Source organism: Plectropomus leopardus, chromosome 12, assembly GCF_008729295.1.
Source record: "Plectropomus leopardus isolate mb chromosome 12, YSFRI_Pleo_2.0, whole genome shotgun sequence".
Taxonomy (NCBI): Eukaryota; Metazoa; Chordata; class Actinopteri; order Perciformes; family Serranidae; genus Plectropomus; species Plectropomus leopardus.
In genome coordinates, this window is record NC_056474.1 from 14,868,836 (window position 1) to 14,891,167 (window position 22,332).

At 39.7% G+C, this 22,332-nt stretch overlaps 1 protein-coding gene across 1 annotated transcript in view; it reads right to left on the minus strand.

Moving 5' to 3' along the window:
• Positions 1 to 15,860: 15,860 nt before the first annotated feature.
• Positions 15,861 to 22,332, minus strand: part of LOC121951868 (collagen alpha-5(IV) chain-like) — a 35,965-nt gene continuing 29,493 nt past the window's right edge. The window contains exons 44-53 of the mRNA XM_042498353.1: positions 21,887 to 21,959; positions 21,556 to 21,630; positions 21,194 to 21,319; positions 20,902 to 20,997; positions 19,686 to 19,895; positions 19,404 to 19,581; positions 18,263 to 18,377; positions 18,000 to 18,172; positions 16,775 to 16,863; positions 15,861 to 16,187 (exon numbers count right to left, since the gene is read on the minus strand). Coding sequence (XP_042354287.1) covers positions 16,162 to 16,187; positions 16,775 to 16,863; positions 18,000 to 18,172; positions 18,263 to 18,377; positions 19,404 to 19,581; positions 19,686 to 19,895; positions 20,902 to 20,997; positions 21,194 to 21,319; positions 21,556 to 21,630; positions 21,887 to 21,959 — 1,161 coding nt within the window. The 3' untranslated portion in view covers positions 15,861 to 16,161. The remainder of the gene's footprint in view (positions 16,188 to 16,774; positions 16,864 to 17,999; positions 18,173 to 18,262; positions 18,378 to 19,403; positions 19,582 to 19,685; positions 19,896 to 20,901; positions 20,998 to 21,193; positions 21,320 to 21,555; positions 21,631 to 21,886; positions 21,960 to 22,332) is intronic.

The following is a 22,332-nucleotide window of genomic DNA, read 5'->3' on the forward strand; positions in this document are numbered from 1 at the left end:
CCGCTCACTGTCCAGCACCCGTTGCACAAAGCCTGGCCACCCGTGTGGTTATTTAAGGAGGTCGGGACCGGGTTGATGGTGTTTATATCATTATTAAAGTGGTGTACAGGTTAAGAAAGTTGACAATGAGATAACAGGAGCTGAGGCAAAGCATGAATATCGCATGACTGGAAGAGTTGATGCTCAATTTTGAGAGTGAATAAAAGATTGTTTCGAATATGGGGAGAATAGGTCCAAAACTTTTTTATGCAACGTTTTGATGCATATTTTAGCGAAAGTTTATCTCCTATATCTGGTAAGTTGGGGGTATGTACAGTAAATAGCACACATTCAGTTGCACAGAGCAAACCGCAGTGGTATATTATCTCGGATCTGGTGTTCTACTTGGGGCCCGGGTTCATAGCTGGTGCAAGTTACCTGCGAGAGCTAACTTTAGATTAGTTCAACCTCCACAGCACCTACAGCATAACGGTGATACATACAGTATAGACGTGACACCGAAAGTCAACAGGCAAGACCAGCATATAGAAGTATCTTTTTATAAAGGTTTATATTGGTGCAAATGAGATACATGTGGTTTAAAGCAATGCATGAAATTGGATGTACTCAATGTCAACAGGTGACAGCAGAAAGAGAGGATTTAAGAAAGGGATGAATCAAGAGAGGAGGTTAAAATAGCTGATATGGGAACACGGGAAAGGAGAGCACTTTTCGGGGGCGTTTACTGATGTATGAAAGGGCGAGCAAAGGCTTCGGTTGTATGTGATATTAAGTATAATTTATTATTTTTATGTTTGCAGATGATTTCACTGCATTGGAACACGCTCATATATGCATTATGAATTGTGAGATGAACTAAAAAAAAAATATGCATTGATAATTTAAAAAAAAAAATCAGAATGAAGTTAGTGATTGTTTAAGAATAAAGACTATGTTATCAAAAACTTTTACCTACACGCAGTGATTGATTCAATGTGTTGTTGAGCATGACTGACAGCTGTTCTGTGAATCTTTTTTTTCTATTTTTTTTTTTTTTATTAATGTCACTCTTTGCAACAACAAGAGAGGCAGCGGGATAAACATACAAACTAAATCCATCAACGTGGGGCTTTTATGCAGTTCAAATTCAGAAAAATCCAATCCGCTTCCTCTATCAATTCACCGGGGGTGATTTATCTTCTCACTAGCCCCTAAATCCGATGTGTCATTTTGGGATGGCGGTCCCTCGCCCTTAATTCTCTCGTTGTCATGGAAACAGACCTTCTGTGCCGTCTGCAAGGAGAATGAGGAGGAGGAAGAGGAGGAGGAGGAGGATGAAGGCTCCCCTGACTTTCAGGACGTGGCTTGTCTTCTCTCCTGCGTGATGGCTGCAGCACAGAGAACAGCAGAGTTGGGGGGGGGGGGGTAGTATGTTTTCATTTTTTCTATTTCTGTGCTTCTCTCAGTTACAGTAAACGGCTGAGGAGAGTGAAAATTTGTCGGTAGCCACAATTAGGTGAAGAAATTGGGGTGAAAGAGAGAAGAGAAGAACAAACAGATAGAAAGCAAGTAAAAGGTCGAGTGTGAGGGATTTAGGGGGATATTTTGGATGAAATTGTATTTAATATAAGTATGTTTTCTTTAGTGTATAGTCACCTAAAAATCAGAGCCCTTGTGTTTTCGTTACCTTTGAATGAGCTGCTTATAACTAAATATGGATCAGGTCCTCGTTAACAGAGATGGCAACGTTGCACCGCCATGTTTCTACAAAGGCCCAGAACGGGCCAACCAAACACTCTAAAGGACCAGTCGCATTTTCACATTGGCCACGCACCAGTTTGCAGCCGCTGTGCGATGAGAGCGTCAAAAGAAATGCAATGGTTTTAACGTCAAACTGTTTTTTTCAGAGTTTTTACTGGTTTTCATCACTAGGCCTGGTTTTGTTTTGGTTTCATTGTTTGTTTTTGTAAGATCCAGATGTTCACCATAACATCTGGATCTTACGTTTTCAGAGAAAACGGGTGAGCAGACATTAGTAGTTGCAAGGCAAGCAGCAGTCTGTGACAAACAAAACCAAGCATGGGAGAAACACTAATTTGTAATGTGAAAACTGCTTTATTCAGTGTTTTTAGCACTTTTAATGACCTTGGCTATTTGTTTTGGAGGGAAGAAACCCATGCAGATAATTCGGCTCGCACTAAGAACCTCCTGAACAATGAACACTGAAGGAATTCTCAGCGGGAGAAGTTTCAAATACACCCTCTGTGGTCTTTATTAGACTCACCAGGCTTTCAAGTACAACCAAAACCAGATTTTTTTATCCAGGAGACAAAAAATTGTGTCCCGTGCAAAACCAAAATGTTGTTTTAAAGTAACGTTAAACCAAAACATGATCTTTTTCTAAATCTAACCAAATAACGCTTTGCAGAAATTCAGGCAGGAAGACTCTTTATGCTCTCATTTCATTCACAAATCTTTCTGACTCACTCTACGGCTTCTGCCTGATCAGCTGTCTATGGGCGTCACTCCAAATTAATCCAACCAGATTCTGCCATGATCTCCCTAAGCCAATTATACTGTTGCTGTCAAACTTTAAAACCGTTCTCCTCCCTGCTGCTGCCAGTCGTCATTTCAGGATGAACAGATGCAACCCTCTTCCACCCCGTTCATCTCCAGTCATCAGGCATCCAGTGTGCGGTCCTGCTCCGCATCCCATCAGCCTCATCTTCAGCCGAATCCCTTCACATCCACAACCAGCGTCTAAACTCAATCGGGGGAATATTTCAAAAGTAACCATGGTGCACATGTGCCTGAAAATAACATTTTATTGCAGTCCAAATGTGAATCACCACAAAAGAGTCAAAAAAAGCTCACGTTTGATCACAATCAATATACCGTCTTGTCCACTGCATCCAGCTCTGTGATTAACTTTCAGTAAGTGCAGAAACAAGTCAAGGTCAGCCACTCAGACACCCATGGGATTTGGAAGACCAAACGGGGTCATCTCTTTGGATACACAGACGGAGAGCTGCAAACGGCCTGACAGCCGCTCCGCTCTCCTCGTTTCTCCTCTCAGCTACAGCTCTGACTGTGGCCTCTGCTACTCCCCTCACACTGACCTCTCCTCCCCCATCCTCCCCTCCTTTCCTCCTGTATAGAAGAGACAACCGTGGACTCAATGTCTGAATTAAAGCAGATTACTTTAAAGGGACAGTTCTCCTAAAATCAAATATACATATTTTTCCTCTCACCGGTAGTGCTATTTATCAGTCTGGATTGTTTTAATGTGAGCGGCGAGTGTTAGAGATATCGGCTGTAGAGATGTCTGCCTTCTTCTCCAATATAATGGAACTACATGGCACCTGGTTTGTGGTGCCAAAAAGTGCCAAAAAATACATTTGCAAAAACTAAACAGCATTGTCTCAATCCAAAAACCCAAGTTACTCAAGATAATCCAGACCCTGTTGTGATGTAGGAACTACTTTCTTCCTACCAAACTGCACCCGCCAACTGCATCACCACACAGAAGAAAGCGTGCAGCTACTCATGGGCGTGAGGCTGACAGCACGACACGTAAACACACAGATGTAACATTAGTTAGCTCAGTAGTGCTAGGTGAGCTTGCAGTAGATGCTGGGGAGTAAAAATGCATGCTACTTAGATAAAAGTAATGAAGTAAGTAAGTTAACCCTTCAAAACCTGAGCAAACTGGTTCAATTTCTTAAAAATACACAAGGAGAAGGTAATGAGCAACTTAACAAGACATGGCCCCAAAATTAGCAAAAACATTAGTTGGAAAGTTACAAGAAAATCACCTGTAAATAAGGGGGGGAAATATTGAAAATGACCAAGACAAAGTGCTGATGAAAAATATATATATTTATTTTTTATATATCATTTTTTCCCCTGTAACATAATTTTAAACATATCATTTTTATAATTCAAAATAGTTTTTGGGACTTTCTGGGGGGGGAAATGTTTGAATAATATTTTATTAATTTGCAATTTGTGATACATTTCTTTCCCAGCTGACCATTGCCTTTTTTCCTTTCCTTTTTTTCTAACGAACACAAACCAATCAGAGGCTCAAATAGCTTGTGGAGGGCAGCACAAGAAAACTGATAGAAATATAAAAGAGTATATAATATACTATAAATAGATCTATTAAATTAAAGCCAAAAGGCTACAAAATGAGGTTCATAATCATGTAAAGGTACACCAGCGGAACAACACAGACTGTGTAACAACAACACCACACTGTCCTAATGAATATGTATTTTTATACAGACGTTAAAATTGACAGTTGAAGTCTGTGAAACTTGTTATCAATAATAATTAGACAACCACCTCCCCATGCAAAGCCTTACAAGAACTAACAAAAAAAAAAGCTGACAAAAACCACAGTTGCACAAAAATGGCCATCAACAGACAATAAACAGCCGTGGACACCATGGCAACAAAGCAACAGCAGAATAACGCATCACCGAGGCAATCAACACAGAGCAACAGCTGCAGCTCACAAAAACACACAAGAAAGCAAAAACAGCCTGTCCTCTGTTTGAGGCAGTTTTAGCCCCTCTGTAAAGTGCGTTGTTGTACTCACCTGTCTGAAGTCCTCCTCGATCTGCTGCAGCTTCTCTGCTCGTTCTTCCTCAAACTGCTGAACACGCGCTCCTCAGATTTAGAAAGTTTTTGGGGTTTTTTGGCTGAATTAGTCTCCAAATAAACACCAGGGATTATTGCCACAAACTCCAGAAGGCCTCACACTCCTCAATGACCGGAAAAAAGTCCCAAACAGCTGTAAAAGACACGCGCATGTTAGCATGTTAGGCGTTTGGCTAGACCCAGCATGCACCTGTGTGGGGGCGTTTGATTTGGGGCACTGGGGCATGCTCGCTGGGTGGTGCATTTTAGATTCACCTTTGTTGGCCAAGTATGTGTATAAGGAATTTGACTCCTCGTGCTTTTTTGTTTTTTTTGCATCGCTCCCAATGTACTCACACAGAGCTAAACATTGCAGTTTGAAACAACGAAAAAAAAAAAAAATAAAATAAAGGTAAAGAGTCAGAACTATTATCGACACGTGAATAAAGAGGTGTTGGCCCACATCTGAATATTATATAAACGTACATAAGCACCAATGACCAACAATAAAAATTATATGTTGCTTGATTTTAATTTTAAATCAGTGATTAATGTAGATGTCACATTGTTTGTTTGTTTTTTTTTGTTTTTTTTTTAATCTACTGCATGCCGAGATACAGCAGCGCTGCAGCATAAAGTAATCAAACAGGGCCACAGTGCATACTATTATGAGGGGCCCGAGAGCATGCACATTTTGATGCATGATCAAATGGAGCCTTGACACTGGACAATATCATCATGCATAATACCCATTAGTCCAAAATGTTTTTTAAATAGTTTATTGGGATAGCTTTTTAAAAAAAAACAAAAAAAAAAACAAAAAAACAAACATATATATAGATTGCCACTATTTTGCCAAAAAATGAAACCATGATCGAGGCAGGTTTGCATTTTAGAGGAAATATAGCAAATGTTATTGTCATTCATGTTATGTAATTTCTTTTCTGAACACATACTGTAAAATCTAACAAATTGATTTTGCTTGAAAATAATCTTGCCATGAATTTTTTAAGAAAATATAACAATTTTATTTTTACTTTATATCTGATTGTTAAGTTTACTTAAAATGTAGTTATATTTACTTAATTTTGTGAAGTTATTGCTACTTAAAGATAACAAGTACAATTAGCTTGATCTTTTATAAGTCTGCGACTCATTTTTGTTTTTGTAACATGTTGAAGAAAATACAAACATGACTGACTAGTTTACAACCAGCAGAATACCGATATATAGCATAGAAAAGTGGTTTGCTGAAGCTGCTAAAACATAGAAAGCTTGAATACATTAAACTCGTCTTTTTTTTAAGTTTTTACAACTTTTCAAGATCAAGTAAATGAAACTGAATTTTAAGTAAACTTAACTTTTAGATATCAAGCAAACATAAATTAAGATTAGCTAACAGTTAAATTTTTTTAGGTCACTCAGTTTCCTCGATGTTTTGAAGTGAAATCAACTTGTCAGATTAAACAGTACAGGCATATTTCCAACATGGCAATCTGAACCACCTTTAAGGGTCTGTTTTCCACCCAGCACAGTCTTGGCAGGCCTGCACTCTCTATGCCCCCCCTACCACACCCCACCAGCCCCTGTGCAACTGCACGACCTGCATTGTCTTTAATCACACCCTTGCATATCTGCACTGAAGATATTGCATCTCACAACCTGACACTTGACTGATGAAACTACACATTCAACATTTATCTTTGACAGAGTATCAGCTGACTGCAGAGTGTCCCTCTGTGGATATGCAGCTCTGTCCACTTTCATTAGTTTTGCCGTTTTGGTCATAAACCAAAGTGTTGGACAAATTAAAGTTTTGACATGATGGTGCTGGAGGAAAGGTATGGGATCACCAAAGTTATTGCAAGTTTTCCTGAGGGGGTAATGAATTTTTGTAACAAATTTCAAGGCACTCCATCCAACAGTGGTCAAGATATTTCACTCAAAACCCCAAATGAGATGTTTCAGTCTAGACCAAAGTGGTGGACATTAACTGCACACAAGAAATATGACAATCTAATATTGCCATTGAATTTGCTAAGTACTCTCAGAGCTGCCCAGACATCAAAGTATGAACTGTTTCTACTATTATTTCCTTTAGGTCCCTCAGGTCAGAATATCAGGTTCATATATCTCACATCTCAGTGGCAGATACAGTAGCTGTGGAATTTGATTATCCCCGCAGGCTGCCTGTGAAAACTGTGAACACACTGTGCACCTGAAATGAATCACTTAAATGCTTAAATCTAAATTCTTCATTTAACAGACAAAACAGGTGGTGGTGTTAAAAGTACAATAAATTGGTTTTGACTGGTTAAATACCAACCAGTGTATTTTCCAAAATTTTCATCCCCTGGTACCACATAATTCCTTTCTCTCCTTTTTTCTCTCAAACCATCTGTGTTAACATGCAGCAGAAGAAGGAGTGGATTTTATTGCATTTTAAAGGTCACAGCTGGCACAGTTTACAACATCTCTAAAACACAAAAGTCTCTTTGCCAGGATTATGTCAAATGCGTCTCTGTGTCGTGGGTGTCATAAATTACATTTTCTGTGTTAGCAGTATCTGCTGTCAAATTATAAATGTTCTTTGGGCTGTGTGCAACACTATAATGCCATGATAAAAGTGTAGCTAATAGCATGAGTGGTTAAGAGACAATGGGCCCCAGGGCAGAGACAGAGACTGTGTGGTGGTTTTGTGTGTCTTTGTGGTTGATATTTTTTCTCTTTGTAGTCATTTTGTGTCTCCTTATGGTTGTTTTATAGCTGTTTTCGGTCTCTGAGGTATTTTTATGTCTCTTTGAGGTAGTTCTTTGTCCTTTTTTGGTTGTTTTGTGTTCCGTTGTAGTCTCTTTGTGTCTCCTTGTGGCTGTTTTGCCAATTTTTGTATTTATTTTGTGTGTCGTTGTAGTTCCATTGCATTTCTTTGTAAACATTTTGTATCTCTTTGTGGTTGTTTTGTGTCTCTTTGGGGTCATTTTGTGTCTTTGTTGTCTTTTTGTGTCTCCTCATAGGTGGTTTGTGTCTCTTCAAGAGTAATTTTGTGTCTTTTTGTGGTTATCTTGTTTCATTTTGTAATATTTTGTGTCTCCTTGTGGTTCTTTTGTGAGTATTTGTCATCATTTTACAGCATTTTTTTTGAGTATATTCGGGTACATGTTAATTTTAGTGACATTTTGTAATTGAAGGCCAGAGGTTCCCCCGACACTTTGGCTCCCTGGGCCTGTACCCGGTAGGCCTGTTCAGTAATCCATCCATGGCTAATGGAGAAATTTTAGATTTTAGTCAGGACAACAATACACACATCTATTTATGGCCTGTACAGTTATTTATGCAGAACTGTACATGACTTTGTTTGTCTTTTGCAGACTCATGAGTACACAGAGTAAAAATATTCTTGATCTTGTATCCCAGGCATCTTTCTTCCCTCTCTCTGTCTACTTCTTTTTGTCCTGTTGTTTTGATATGGGCCTGTGCCACTGGGACTCCGCTTGTTTCTCTTTTCTCGTCCTCCCAGGGAGAGAATGAGGGAACTCCCACTCAGAAGTGGGGCGTTTGGTTCTGCTCATTAAAAATAATTGGTCTCTGTTCAATTAAGACTCAGTGATGCTCCTTTGATCTAGCTGGCTCAGTGTTTCTTATCTGTGTCTTTTACATCCAAATCAACTGCACAGAGTTGGCAAAACTATATTATAATTGGTTCTAATGTGTTTACTTCTGCAAGATGGGAGGGGGGGAAAAGGAGCTGCTTGGGAGTGATTATGTTTGAATGAAACGGGTTCTGATGGGTAAAGAGACTGTATCCAAGCCTCTGCTGTGGCACCTGAGAGAGTCCACTGTCCCAAAACGACAAAAACAGATTACTTTACTTTCCCTCTGCCTCTCCTCCTCTGTGTGATTTGGCCTCTCTTATTTGCAGATGAATACTGTGAGGATACCGGGAGCAAACATGCTCACTCGTACAAAAAGAGACACTTTACCGATTTTCAACCAGCTTTAATAATGACGGAATTTACATCATTTGGTGAAGTTTTGGTGCCTCTTGGGGCTGTTGCTCAAACTACAGGCTGTAATTTCATATTGCCCTCGATTGACCGCCGCCAACGGTTATATGACTGCACTGTCTATTTCTCACCTAAAATGTTTTCAGAAACATATTTTAATGTCCCATTTTGCCATGAGGACGAGAATTAGTAAACAAGGAATGGCTGCCACACTTCCTCCTGCAGTGAAAACAGAGGTCGAATAAACAGAGGGCGAATAAAAAGAGATCAAACGGTAAAACTAAGCAGCGCTGATCAAATATAAACCAAGATTTTGTTAGCCTAATGAGTTGCACATTCCTCGCCTCAAATTTTGTAAGAAACATGTTTTAGCTTACTGTGTAACTGTATTACGAGGTCCTGCTGGCCACTATAGCGAACCCCAGTAATGAGTCCTAAAACCTGGAAAGTTGTTAGCATTTCAGCACCTCCGGTTCCCTTGTATCAAAGTTAATGTTTTTTGGTTTTTTTTTATGGGTTTTTGGTTAGAAGCTTTAAATATGGTCTGTGGTTAACACAAGTTTAAGAGACTTTCAGTTTGTTCTCCAACATAAAATATGTTAGTAAATACCCCACTTGAAAACTTTGCAGCTTTTATGTCTTAAAAAAGGCAGTTGCTGAGACTACAGAACATCATCACGAACACCACTTTACAGCCTAGCAGTGGTGATATAACCATAGTGTAGTTAATTTTAGTCTAGCTGTTCACTTCTGGTGATTGCATTAAGGCCTCAAAAATCCAAAAAGTGTTGTTCATTTGTGACAATTATCTTACTGAACAAAATGTGTAAGTATGTGTAAATGTGTTTGTTTGCCACAGAGCTTTTGCCATAATCTAAAATCCAGTGGACAAATCCCAGAGGCTTTTTTGACAAGGGAACCAGGGCTCCATTTGATTCGAGTCGGCCTACAGAAAAACCTCATCCCTGGGGAACTCTAAGTGTTTCGTATGGACCAACCCACATTGTGCAACCCAACAGTGGGAGCATAGCATTGTGGTATTTGTAGGTTTTCTACCTCTTGTGCAATCACCCCTTCTTCATTTTCTCTAATCATGTAGCACTAATTTGAAAAGTATTTGCATCTTTCTGCTGCGCAGATGGCCTAGTTTTATGTGAGGTCCTTCTTTATATCGGTGAAATACTTCTTTTAGAGACATAAAACACATAGAAGTTCATGCACAGTGCACACATGCACCCACACACTCTGCAAGCCCACTCACCCAGCCGCCCACCCACACACCCACTCACACGCTTTGTATTTGTTACTCTCACACACTCCATCACTTTATTGAAGAAGCTCTGCAGTATGAGCATGTTAATGTGCTGGCAGTGGTTCCTGTTACAGGGGGGAGCTGTTCTGTTGAATCCCAATAGCCCAGGGACAGAAAGGATACTAAGCCAAGCTTTGACTGCAGTTATGCTCCAACACTGCCACTTTAATAATTTTCTCTCTCATCCCCCTTGCTCATCCTCTTGCACCCCTCTTTCCCTCCCTCTCTCTACTTTCTCACTTTCCTAATCTCTACTCCCTCTCCACCTCTCTATCCAATTTGATACATTTCTCCTCAATCTAGCCTTCTTTTTCTGCACCCTACATCTACTCTATTACTTTTTCCTGTGCACCTTGCCTGCTTTTTTGTTAAAAGTTAATGAGTTCATGCAATTCTCACCAAAACCCCCTCACAGTTCCACATGCATAATGCATATATGATGGAGATTTATGCAGGTCCTTTTAGGTATTCAATGCAGCTGAGCTACCTGAATGAATGCTCATCAGCGCGTTAATATGTGATATTACAGGACATATCATGCGCACACAGGCATGTATCTGGAAATATGCAAATGTAATAAAAGAATACCCCACTCACACCGATTCATGCAAAAATGCCACGCTCACAAAGTCTTTTGTCCCTGCAGATTGCATGCCAAAGCTTTGGTCACTGGCATAACAATTGAAGGAACATCAGAGGCATAGAAGATGAATGCTTGTCTGTAAAGATGGTTTGTTGCTCTGCTGGTCTACCTTGAAGATCAGAGGGAAACATCAAACACACTGCAGACATACAGTAAATGACATTTAAAGTCGATCTAGATTTAACAAAGAGAAGAACAGCCTCCTCTGCTGGAGTGAAAATAATGTGGCAAAGAGAAACTTACTGACAAAAGAGTGTCCATAAAGACAGAAACACCTTGATGTGTGATGAATGAATAAATGTGAGTGATCTTGGTTGATTTGAAGTGTAAGAGATGCACTGTCAAATACAACACTCATTTCTACAGGCTGTTGAAGCACAGTTGGTTGTCGAGGAAGCCTGCAGAGGTTTTCAGCTACTTGCAGGGCTCTTTGCACTTGAGCAGGGTAAATCCACAGTAAATGGTCATTTACTGATCATTAAATATTCAGTGGTTACTTCATTGTGACCACCTCCTCCAGACTGTCACGTGCACTGTAAATAATGCAGGTGTAGAGGTAAAGAGGCAAAGTATTGTTCAGTTAACTGCAAGAATTAGAATTCAGCCCAGAAACAGCAAATATATTGAGATTCACTATACTGAACAGAGTAATGTTTGCTCAGGATGGTAAAATAAAACATGAATGTCTAGATTTTTATTTAACAATTTATTATGCCAGATTTCCTTGAGTACTCCCTTCCAGTCGCCACTAATGATACACTAGAAGTGTGTGGTGTTGTGTTTTTCTGTTGAGACTCTGCCCTCTGCATGTATTTTCTTATTTTCTTCTTACATTTGGTGTTTGGGATGTTTGTGTACCCCCACAACAATAAGGTGGGGTTGGGGCCTTATAAAAAGGTGTCAGGCATCAAAAAGACTTAGCATGGAAACACCGTTAATATAATGAGTCAAGACACACTTTTAGTGTCTCTTTTAGTTGTTTTGTGTGTTATTGAGGTTGTTTTGCGCTTTGTGTTTCTTTGCAGTTCCTTTGCATCTCTTTATGGTCATTTTGAATCTCTTCCTGGTCAGTGATTTTTAATTTTTGTGATATTTTGCGTGGAGGACCAGGGGGCCCCTCTTACTCTTTGGGCCCCTGGGCCTGTACATGATATCTGTTCAGTAATTTAGTGTCTAGGATTATTCAATGAAATTAAAGCTGTATTTGTAGTCATCATAAACATCCACACACAGTTTGCAACAGTGTTTCACTATCTTTTATATTCACATGCAGTTTCATTCATGGTGCAAGCTAATTAGCTGCCTTCTCTCAAAATTACAAGTAATTTAATATCCCATCAACATAGAACATTTATATGAACATGAACAGCATGAAGCAGTTTTTTGCATTTTAAAACATCATGCAGTTGAAAATGATTGCAAAGCAGCGATAAATTAGCAGTCAAGAGTTAGCAGGCAGTCCAGGATTTCCAGAAGAACACTCTGCAGCCGACTCCACGAGTTGTCATGCCACCACTTAGTCCACGTCGATTCTTCTCCTGTTTCACCGTGTCTGTGGCTCCTTGGAAGATATTTCCAAACTTTTCAAATTTGGAGAGTTTATAAAGGATGTCCAATAAGCTCTGTCTCTCTGTCGATTCCTATGGAGGAAAATATTGACAGCATGTAAATGAATTCCAAGCATTCACAGGCTATTACATGTCAGTTATTGTGAAACACTGTACTTCAGGGAAATGGGAATTTCAGCCAAAACATAATCACTTTATGCCACAGAACTTCTGCATTTTTCAGAGCCAGAGAGGGAAATGCAAAATTGTGTTAGTGCTCTAATCTCTCATCTGCAATTTCATGGAGGTGCAGCTCTGAGAATCATCAATTGACAGTATTCGGGCAGGTAGCTCTGACAGAATCCTGAATGACTCACTGGGCATAAAATTACACTTAGATTACAGTAAATAAAATGTTTGCGTACAGATATGACCACATTTTATCCACTGATAAACTGTAGGCCTGCAGTGTCATCAAAGCACAGCCCTGGGGCCTGTTTTTAACCTCTGAGAGGAAGGATGATATTTTGTGTTGCACTATGGAACAGTTTATTAAGGAAAATAAAATCATCTTACCTCTGTGTCTTGTAACTTTCCAAGCCATGGCAACATGTCTCTCTGTAGTTGGAGGTCTTTAAACTCCTGCTCAGTCTCTGTATTTTTTGCAACACATGATGCAAAACACAAAAGTGCCAAAAAACACAAGATGTGGGCCATTCTTACTTGGGAGCTCTTGCTTGTTTGCTTCTTGCTGAGAGAATTCTTCTTCACTACATCCACTGCTGATGTCAGTGCCACAGTGAGACGTCTGTTTTTAAAGTGGCACCCTGGCCCAAAAAGGGAGGAGGAGTGTGCCGGTTATTTGCGTAAAAGACCAAATCTCAATTTTGTGTTTGCCTCCATCAATGCACTGAAGCGTGTACTCTGTAATTTACAACAGCCATTAGGAGTGAGACAAAAGGTCTAAATAAGGACATACTCCCCATCCTGGTCTTTCCCGGTGTCATCATTTACATAGACACACACTAGTCTGGTTGTAAATGAAGGTCATCCTGATGCTGTCATCGGCAAATGTGGAACATCTCTTCCACCCCCTTGTTTAAAAGCAAAGCCCTGTAAGGGAAGAGCAATGTGCACTCATGTAAAATAAAACATAAATGACGCCGACAACAACGTGGAAAACAATGATTTCATTAACACCACTGTGCTGTAAAAGTTGAATCCACGGGAAGCGCAGAGAAACTGGGATATCCAGGGGCCATAAAGGTCAACTTATCATTTATTACACCCTTGTGAGCTTGTTATGTTCATCTCTTTAATAAGATTTCTGCTCTGTTTCATTTGTCACAAGCTTTAATGATTTTGTAATGGCACATAAATCTGCAACTTTATTACATGGATTTAAGATTTAGTAACCTGTCCTTTTAAAATCATCCTGTTTATCAGGCAAATGCAAGTGTTATTAAGTGTTTTTTATTCGGATAAATGTAAAGGCAAAGTGGGTCAAAGTTGTAAATAGTGAATTCGGTTTGAAGCAAAATGGGAAAAACAAATCTAAGTGCTCCATCTCCTTTACCACTAGCAAGTGTTAATGAGCAAAAGTTATCTCAAAGGATCAGAACACAAACACTATTAAATTAATGGCAGGGACATTGTAATAATAACAACAACACTTCAGGGGCCAGACCAGGTAAGCTGAATAAACTTTTACCAAGTGGGTACATTTGCCACCAATAATGAGAGAAGATCACTCATAACAGAGTATTATCTTTAATCACTGCAAGGATACACCTAGGTCTGGGTCATCCCTCATCACGATCTGCATTACTGTAGGTAAAGTCTGGCTATGAAAGTGTAGCTAATAGCCCATCGAATTAAGCTTATATGTGGAAAGAAAAACATCCATGTCCTATTCTCCCTTGTGACTATTACAAGTGACTGCAAGGCCCAAAGTGTGAGGGGGTCCTCCTGGTCTTTTTCTGCAAAATGTCACACAAATTTACATGTACTGAGCAGGGAGAGATGTATAATAACCACAAAGAGATGCAAAGGCACTTCAAAGAGACACACAAAAAAAGCTACAAAAAGGGCAAAACAAACACAGTGATTCAAAAACGAGACACTCAATGACCAAAAAAGATAAAAATACCTCAATGAAACATAATACAGAGACAAAGAATGAGGCACAAAATTACCTCAAAGGGATACAAAACAACTACATAAAGACAAAAAATGAATATGAGGAGACACAAAACAAGCAGAGATACAAAATACCTAAAAGAGACACCTCTGACCACAAAGAGACATAAAATGACTACAGACAAAATAAATGCAAGAAACCCCAAAATATTTACCTTTAAGAGACACCAAATCATCCCAGTGACACAAAAATAACTACATGAAGACACAACAAACCCCAAAAGAAACACAAAATTACTTTAGAGACACAAAACAACCACAAAACGACCACAAAGAGAGACAAAATGAGCACAGAGATACAAAACAAGAAAAGGAGACACAAAATGACTACAGAGACACAAAATGACTTCAAGAGACACAAAAGCTGTGCAAAGAGACACAAAACAACCACTTAAAGACACAAAAAGTTAAACTGAATTTGAAGTTGAAGTTTAAAATGACTTGTGATAAATGTATCTAATGTACAATTCTCCAAAATCCAGTATTCACTAAATATTTGTCCACCAACACATGAAGCTCACCTTTAAAAATATGAACAGATGTTTTTTCAGTCCATGTGAGGCACACGTGTGGAGGGAACTGGAAGGACGCGTCCTTCTGACATAGAAGACAACCTTGAAGCGCATCAACCTTTCAACAAAACTCCATTCTAACCCAATTATAGAGGTGTCGAAGCCTAATATAGCTGCCTAAACAATTAGTAAGTGCACTGTCGGGAGCAGAATAATCCTGTTAAGAAGGCTACTGAGAGCACTTTACAGCAAGAGTGTTTCTATCCCTGCTGACAACTGTCTGCACCAGGCCATGTAAGAATTATTTAATTTAAGGTGGCATTCAAGGAGTGGCTGCTTGTTATATCAGGACTTTGTCAGATGTTTTGGAACCAGAGTTTTAATGAGTTGTGGTTTTGCTCCAAAAATGTCAAAAAAATTAATTAGATGATCAGTGTGATACTTCATCACGGGTTTTTTTTAATTCCCATAAGAGGGTTGAGCTCTTCTTCAGTTGTTACTTGTGTTAGCTGCCTGCCTTACATAAGCATATGAGGCTGCTTGTTATTTCTGACTCGGAGCAATCGATATGTTGGAATATCTGCGTGCCAAAAAGCAACAGTATTTTGAACACAGTGTTGTCTAAGGACATTGTTGGACCTTTTTGCATCTAGATGTATGGGGAGTTTGCATCTATTGATCCCGGTGACAGATATGAATGAGCGAGCTTGAATGACTGCTCCTCAGGGAGATATTGTTCTGCTGAGTGAATGGGGCAGAGAAATAAGAATCACAAGAGGGATGAGGCTATTCGGGATGGAAAATTAGCTGGATTATTTGATAACATCTTATCAATGTACTGGTCACATGTGAAATCAACAGGCAGATTAACATACAATAAAAAAAACATCATCTCTTTTCATTTGCGTTTTATTTTAGCATCTTTTCTTCCCATCGAGAAACCAAAATGAGAGAGATGGAATGTGAAAGAATTTCACAATATCTCCACTCACGATCACATTGTGCATTTTTAGTCCCGAAGCCTCAGAGACAGCCTCCCAACAGTTCATTTGGAAATGGATTTGAGAAAGTTGCAGGCAGCATGAGTCATAAAGTTTCATCTTTTCCATGCACCATTTAACATGCTCAAAATCAACGAAATGCTTTTAGAGTGAGGGGAGAATGACTCAATATTTGCACGTGAAAACACATCGTGACAATTCCAAAGCAAGAGTGTCACTTTTACAGCATGCTGCCTGTCCGGATGTCATGTGTGTCATCTGGTGTGACTTCATACCTTTATACGTCACCCACTGACATCAGCTCTGTGTAGACTGGTTAATTATTTCTCAGTACTCTGGCTGTTACCTGCACAAATCAGAAAATTAGTGCACATTCTTATCCATGACAACTTAATTCACATTTACTTGGCAACAAAGGAACAGTGGGTGTTTTTTAATATGTCACTGACAAGTCAAGCATTTGTACGCATTTAAAGTTAAATACAGCATCTTGGCGTAAAAAAAAAAAAAAAAAAACATGTAAAAGAAAAGATTGAATTGGGCACAGTGCTGCTATTGCTGCAAACAGTAGTGCTTTTATCACTGCTTTTACTGGCTGTTGTTGAAGCTAGAATGTATCGCGGGAGTAAAAATACACAGGTGGCACACTACAGCCTCTATAACATAACGAGTCACTGAATGTTTCATTAATTTTAATTTCAGAGCTGATATAACACTTGCAATTAAAGATGATTGGCAATTTGATTGAAATGCGTGGAAGTGTGTTTTATTCAGCCTCATAAACACAGATTTGTAACTTGAAAGCACCAGTTTCACAAACAGATGTACATATTGCAAATTACCAACACTGTTTAAAAACTCACATTTCTCGTGTTTTCATACTTTAAATGATGTTGAAAAAGGAAATACCGAATGTTAATTGTCCCCACTCACCGTGTTGCCATGTTGGTTTTCTGCAGACTCGACATCGGCTGATGACATTTTGTTGAGAAGGTCCATTCACTGTCTGAGGAACGGGTTTGCTATTAGACAGAACAAAACACACACACAAACATACAATTTTAGAAGAGTGAGTTTAAATCCTCAGTAGAGTTTTGGTTTACAGCGGCATAATGGCTTAATATTAAGGTCCAGTTGAAGGATTTATATTGGCAATATAATCTGATATAATATAATATAAATGTATGTTGTCTTTACTGTATAATCATGAGGAAAATGAGAATTGTCATGTTTTAGTAACTTGGAATGAGACATTTATATCTACATAATGAGCAAATCTCTATCCACAGAGTCTGCTGTGTAACACCGACACGTTACTACAGTAGCCCAGAATGGACAAACCAAACACTGGGTCTTTCTGCTTTTGTGTTGGCCACTGTAAATAGCAGTCCCTCTATGACAAGCTGTGCAGTTTCACATTAAAAACTCAGATTTCTAACATGAAACTACTTAATACAGTGCAGTTGGTTGGCAGGACTGAATTAAAACATGTGTCCGGTCTGCTTGTTCTGGAAAGGAAGAGACTTCTGGGGATAATTCAGTTCCCACTAAAAACGTCAGAGAAAAAACGTGAGCACACATTAGCAAGTGCTGGGCTGGTGGCCTGTCTGCTACAAGCCCAACAGCGTAGGAGAAACATGGATTTGTAACATTCTTCATTCAGTGTTTTTACCAGTTTTTATCACCTAATCCGTTTATTTTGGAGACAGAGAGACCTCTAAGGATAATACAGCTCCTGATACAAACTTTCTGAATAATGAACACTGAACGAATCCTGACTGAATAAAAGTTCATGCTTGGCACATGGGTAAACTCCAACTGGTTGCTATCTGCAAATAGGAAATACCACTAGATCCTTTACACTGATGCTTTAATTTCTAACAACATGGTAAAGTGTTTCATTACCTGTAAGTTACCAAATCACAAAAAAAACATGTACTTTTGAAGATATGGTAAGAATTTGATTCTGAAACAGCATTGCTTTTATCATAAATACACTCAAAACCAAGAAAAAGCAATGACAAACAAATGTCTTTACAATTAGCAGCATTTAGGTCATCATAAAAGACCCATCCCTGTGAATAATGTGACGTAAACTGCAAAAGAGAGACGTTCCACATGGCATGCATCCACGGCTCTTAACACAGAAACAGTTTACCTGAACATGCTGTTGGGGTCTAGGGAGGCTAGCCAGTAGCTGTAGGAATCAGGGTAGTAGTTACACGTCCCCCTGCCGTGACACTCGATGAAGGGCACTTGGCGGAAACTTTCCAGACATGAGCCAGGAGAAACCAGGGGCTGGGAGGAGCCTTCTGCTCCAGCACCAGTTTGCTAGAATAGATAATGGTCAAAGGAAGAAAATTACAAGAAAATACTACATGAGAGGATCCAGGAATTCAAGAGAAAAAACTATTTCATTACCATGACAAAAGAGAATCCAATCCATAGAGACTCCCATCCTTGTGGACAGTCAGGTATCAGAGTTGTCTGGCTGTGTACGGCTATGACGTTGGAGGTGGTTTCACACACTGAGCACCTAAACCACCCAACAGATGTGCATAGACATATTTTGTTGATTCATCTTAAATAGAAAGTCTTTCAGTTAAAGTCACTTGGGTATTTTTCAACATGGACCCCACTTTCCCATGTTTATGTCTAAGTGACTGATGGTAACAGCAATTTTTGAAGCTGGTCCAGTATTCACTGAGATTGCAGCTGGCAGCCACAAAACAGTCTGCAAAGTCACCACTTGGGGCATATGCAACCTCAATGTGTCCTCTTAAAATGCTTGATTTTGTCACTGACAGGCTCAGATTGTTTTATAAGTATCTGAAAACATTATGGAAAAAAATCCTTTACAGAGATAGACCTTTTTATCGAACCAGAAATGGTCCTCAACTTGCTATTGCCAAAGTCACCAGACTCCATTTAAAAGAACCATAATTTTAATATGCATAGAGCTGGCACATTTTCCACATCAAACTGGGTTCATTTTAACCAAACCAGAGTTGGTAAATGTTGGAATAATGGAAAGATGAACAGTGAAGTTTGTAAATACTATGTGTGCTTCTGGTCTCCCTCAAATGAATTAAGTGAATAAAGCGAAGTGTGTTTTACAATGATAAAATGATGGTGTTTGAGGATTGAAATTTCAGGGCTGTTTCTGGTTAAGAATAAAGATCTATCCCTGTTGGGATCCTTTAAAAATCCTGGCATACACTTAGAATAACAATCTGAGCCTGTCAATGGCAAAAAAAACCATGCATCATTAGTTGACATAAATTGGAGGTGTGCAAATGCCCCAAGTGGTTACATTGCTTTCTGTTTTGCAGTTTTTAGCTGCAGCAATGTCGCTCAATATTGGACCGTAAGTTGTTGTTCCCATTAGTCACTTAAACACGAAAAACATGAGAAAATAGGGTCCAGGTTGAAAAATACTTAAGTTAAACTTTGATGAAAATAAAACTGAATTTAAATTAACCAAAAATGTACAGTATTTTGTATTTGCTTAGGAAATACACAGAAATATGTAACTTTGTGTATATACATGCTTCTGTCCCACCTGCTGATGTAGGAGGCCAGTTTATCCCCTGTGATGGAAACCATGTTGGCAGGTATGGGAGTGTCAGTGGACAACCAGTAAGAGTAGTCGTTACGAGAGGCATAGCGGCAGTTACGCTCTTTGTCACAGAACAGGAATGGCATGGTGGAGAAACGAGGGAGACAACTTCCCATGGTGCCTGAGAGACAGTGTCAGAAAAATGTCCAAAAATGACTCAAGTAAAGACGCAAGTTTTTAAGTTGTAGGCTCTACTTATGTTGATGAAGGTTTCCATGCTCTTACCAAGGTCCTGACCATGAGCTCTCTCATTTCCATTGATGAAGAGGAAGGAGTAACCAGAGTAGATGAGGCTGGTGCCATGAGGACAGTCAGGGACTCTGATGCTCTGACTGTGTCTGGCTATCAGGAAACTGTCAACAAAACCTGGACCACCTGTCCCTGGCAACCCTGGAGGACCTTTGTTGCCTGGATTTCCAAGTTTACCATCTGGACCTGCACAGGAAAACACATCATTATTTAGAAACTGTTCAATGCTACTAAGTGGCATCGTGTGGCTGATGCTGTTTGGGGAATTTTTGGGAAGCACAAGGTGTACTACAGTCTTTGTCACTGCTAACTTTCACTGGACTGAGATGTGTGTTTGTAACATGCAATTCATATGCCATCCATATGGTTCGAATCTGGGGTGGGGGGGTTTGAACCTGAGTCAGTGTGGGTTTTCTTTGGGCTCTACTGCTCTCTCCCACAGTCCAAAGACTGGTCAGGTTAATGGGTGATTCTAAATTGGCCGTAGGTGTGACTGTGAGCGTGAATTGCTGTCTGTCCTTAAGTGTCAGCCCTTCAACAGACTAACGGCCTGTTCAGGGTGTACCCCAAGTGTTCAAGTGTAAAGCCACTGCAACACGCTTACACCCCATGATGTAGGCACATATTGTAGAGAGGTATGAGATCAAATTCCTATTGTTATCATTGTAACATATTATCTGTTTCGCACACACAAACAAAGCTTAAAACCAAGCGGCAATGTCTGGGGCTGAAAAATAAAGATGAAACATGGAAGTGCCAAAAACTGCAGTTCATTGACTGGCCACTTGAGGCTAACTCCAGAGGCCATTAAATGTCCATAGACCTCTATGTTAAAACGGCCAACTTTACAGCAGAAATAAATATGTTTACAGCCTAGTACAAAACACAGTTTTGATTTCAATGGCTAATTTTCCTGTTCATGACAACTGTACGCAGGGTGAATTTTTATATAAGTCACACATTTACATTTTATTGAGGCTTAAAATGACACATAATTAATGGTGGTCCGTTTTGAGTGACAGGCTGTCTGACGATAGTGTCCTTGGCTTCTCAGAGAGCTCTACCTCTTACCCAAATATTGTCACTTCTGGCTCAAAAAAAACCCAAGATAGAACAGAAACCAATGGGTGATAGCTGTAGCTATGTCCATTACTCTTACAGTATATGCTTCAACCCACACGTATGCACACACCTGGAAGCCCTGCTATTCCTTTGTCTCCTTTGTGGCCAGTAAAGCCGGGCGGGCCATCTGGGTTGAAACCGGGCTCTCCTTTGACGCCTGGCTGACCTGGGACAGAAAAAATTAGTGTCACATGGTGCAAGAACAAAAAAACAAAACAAAAACAAGGCAATGACGGCCAACACTGTGGGACACAACACCAAAACAAACACTCACCAATGACCTGACATTGACCGGATGTCAGCTTGGTATGTCAGGGACCTTAAAACTAATGCATAGACAGCTGAGATCAAAGATTTTTAACCTGGTGGGCCTGGCAGTCCTGGTGGTCCAGTAATCCCTGGGTCTCCTCGATTGCCACGGGTACCAGTTAAGCCAGAAGGTCCTGGTTCATATATTTCTATGCTAAACGCTGGTTCACCTTTGGGGCCTGTAGTAATGGAGCAGAAGCATTTGGAAGGCTGTAATATCTGTGGGCCAATGGCTGACTTTTTGTAAATGTCAATAGTAAGCCAACAGTGACAATATTCAAGTACTAGACAGGTTATCTGACAGTAACAGTTGGAATATTGTATCTCTGCTATGATTCATAACTGATAGATTTTACAAGGGCTCACTATAATTCCTGGTTATTTTGAACAGGAATAAGACAAACTTTTGCCATACCAGGTCGTCCAGGAAATCCTTTAATCCCAGGTGGACCAGGAGGGCCTGGGATGTATCCAGGATCTCCCCTACCACCTAAAACACACAGGTCATAAATAGATTTCCAGGGAATTAGCTTGCTTTGCGTATTAGATATCCCAAGGAAAAGTTAAATGAATCTTGTTTTTCTCTGTCCATTTTATGTTCTGTCCTATTTTTATTTCATCTCAGTTGTGAAAACATAAATCAATTGTGGACTTCTTCTTTTCTGTGATGACAGCTCTGCCATTGTCTGGGGAAGAATTGAAGGAGAATACCAAATGTAAAGGCTAAGGTTGAAATTATTTATTACCTGGAGGCCCATAGTTTCCAGGAGGACCAGAATCACCTCTTGGTCCCGGGTCTCCAGGTCTGCCTCTAGGACCCTGGGGAGGCAAATGAAACAATGAAAGGTCAAAGATTATACTTTTTGTAGTGTGGCAAGACATAGAAGACTTTACTTGAGTTGTTCAACTGCAGATAATGCCTAAAAGTAATCTTTTCTTGGTTATTCTGCTGAAAGAAAAGGCACACTGTTTAAAGGAGCTTGTAAGATTGTAAGAGCTGTCTAGACACAATTCTTATTAGAAGATGGCTGAGCCAACAGTGCTTAACAACGGCAACAGCTAATTACATCAACCAGGAAGGAACCGAAAGGTTGGGCGCTTCACCTTTGCACTGACACTATCCTGAAATCAACGGTAACCACCATATGAGCTGAATGAATATTGGCAGCCATAAGTTAGCCAGTTGGACATG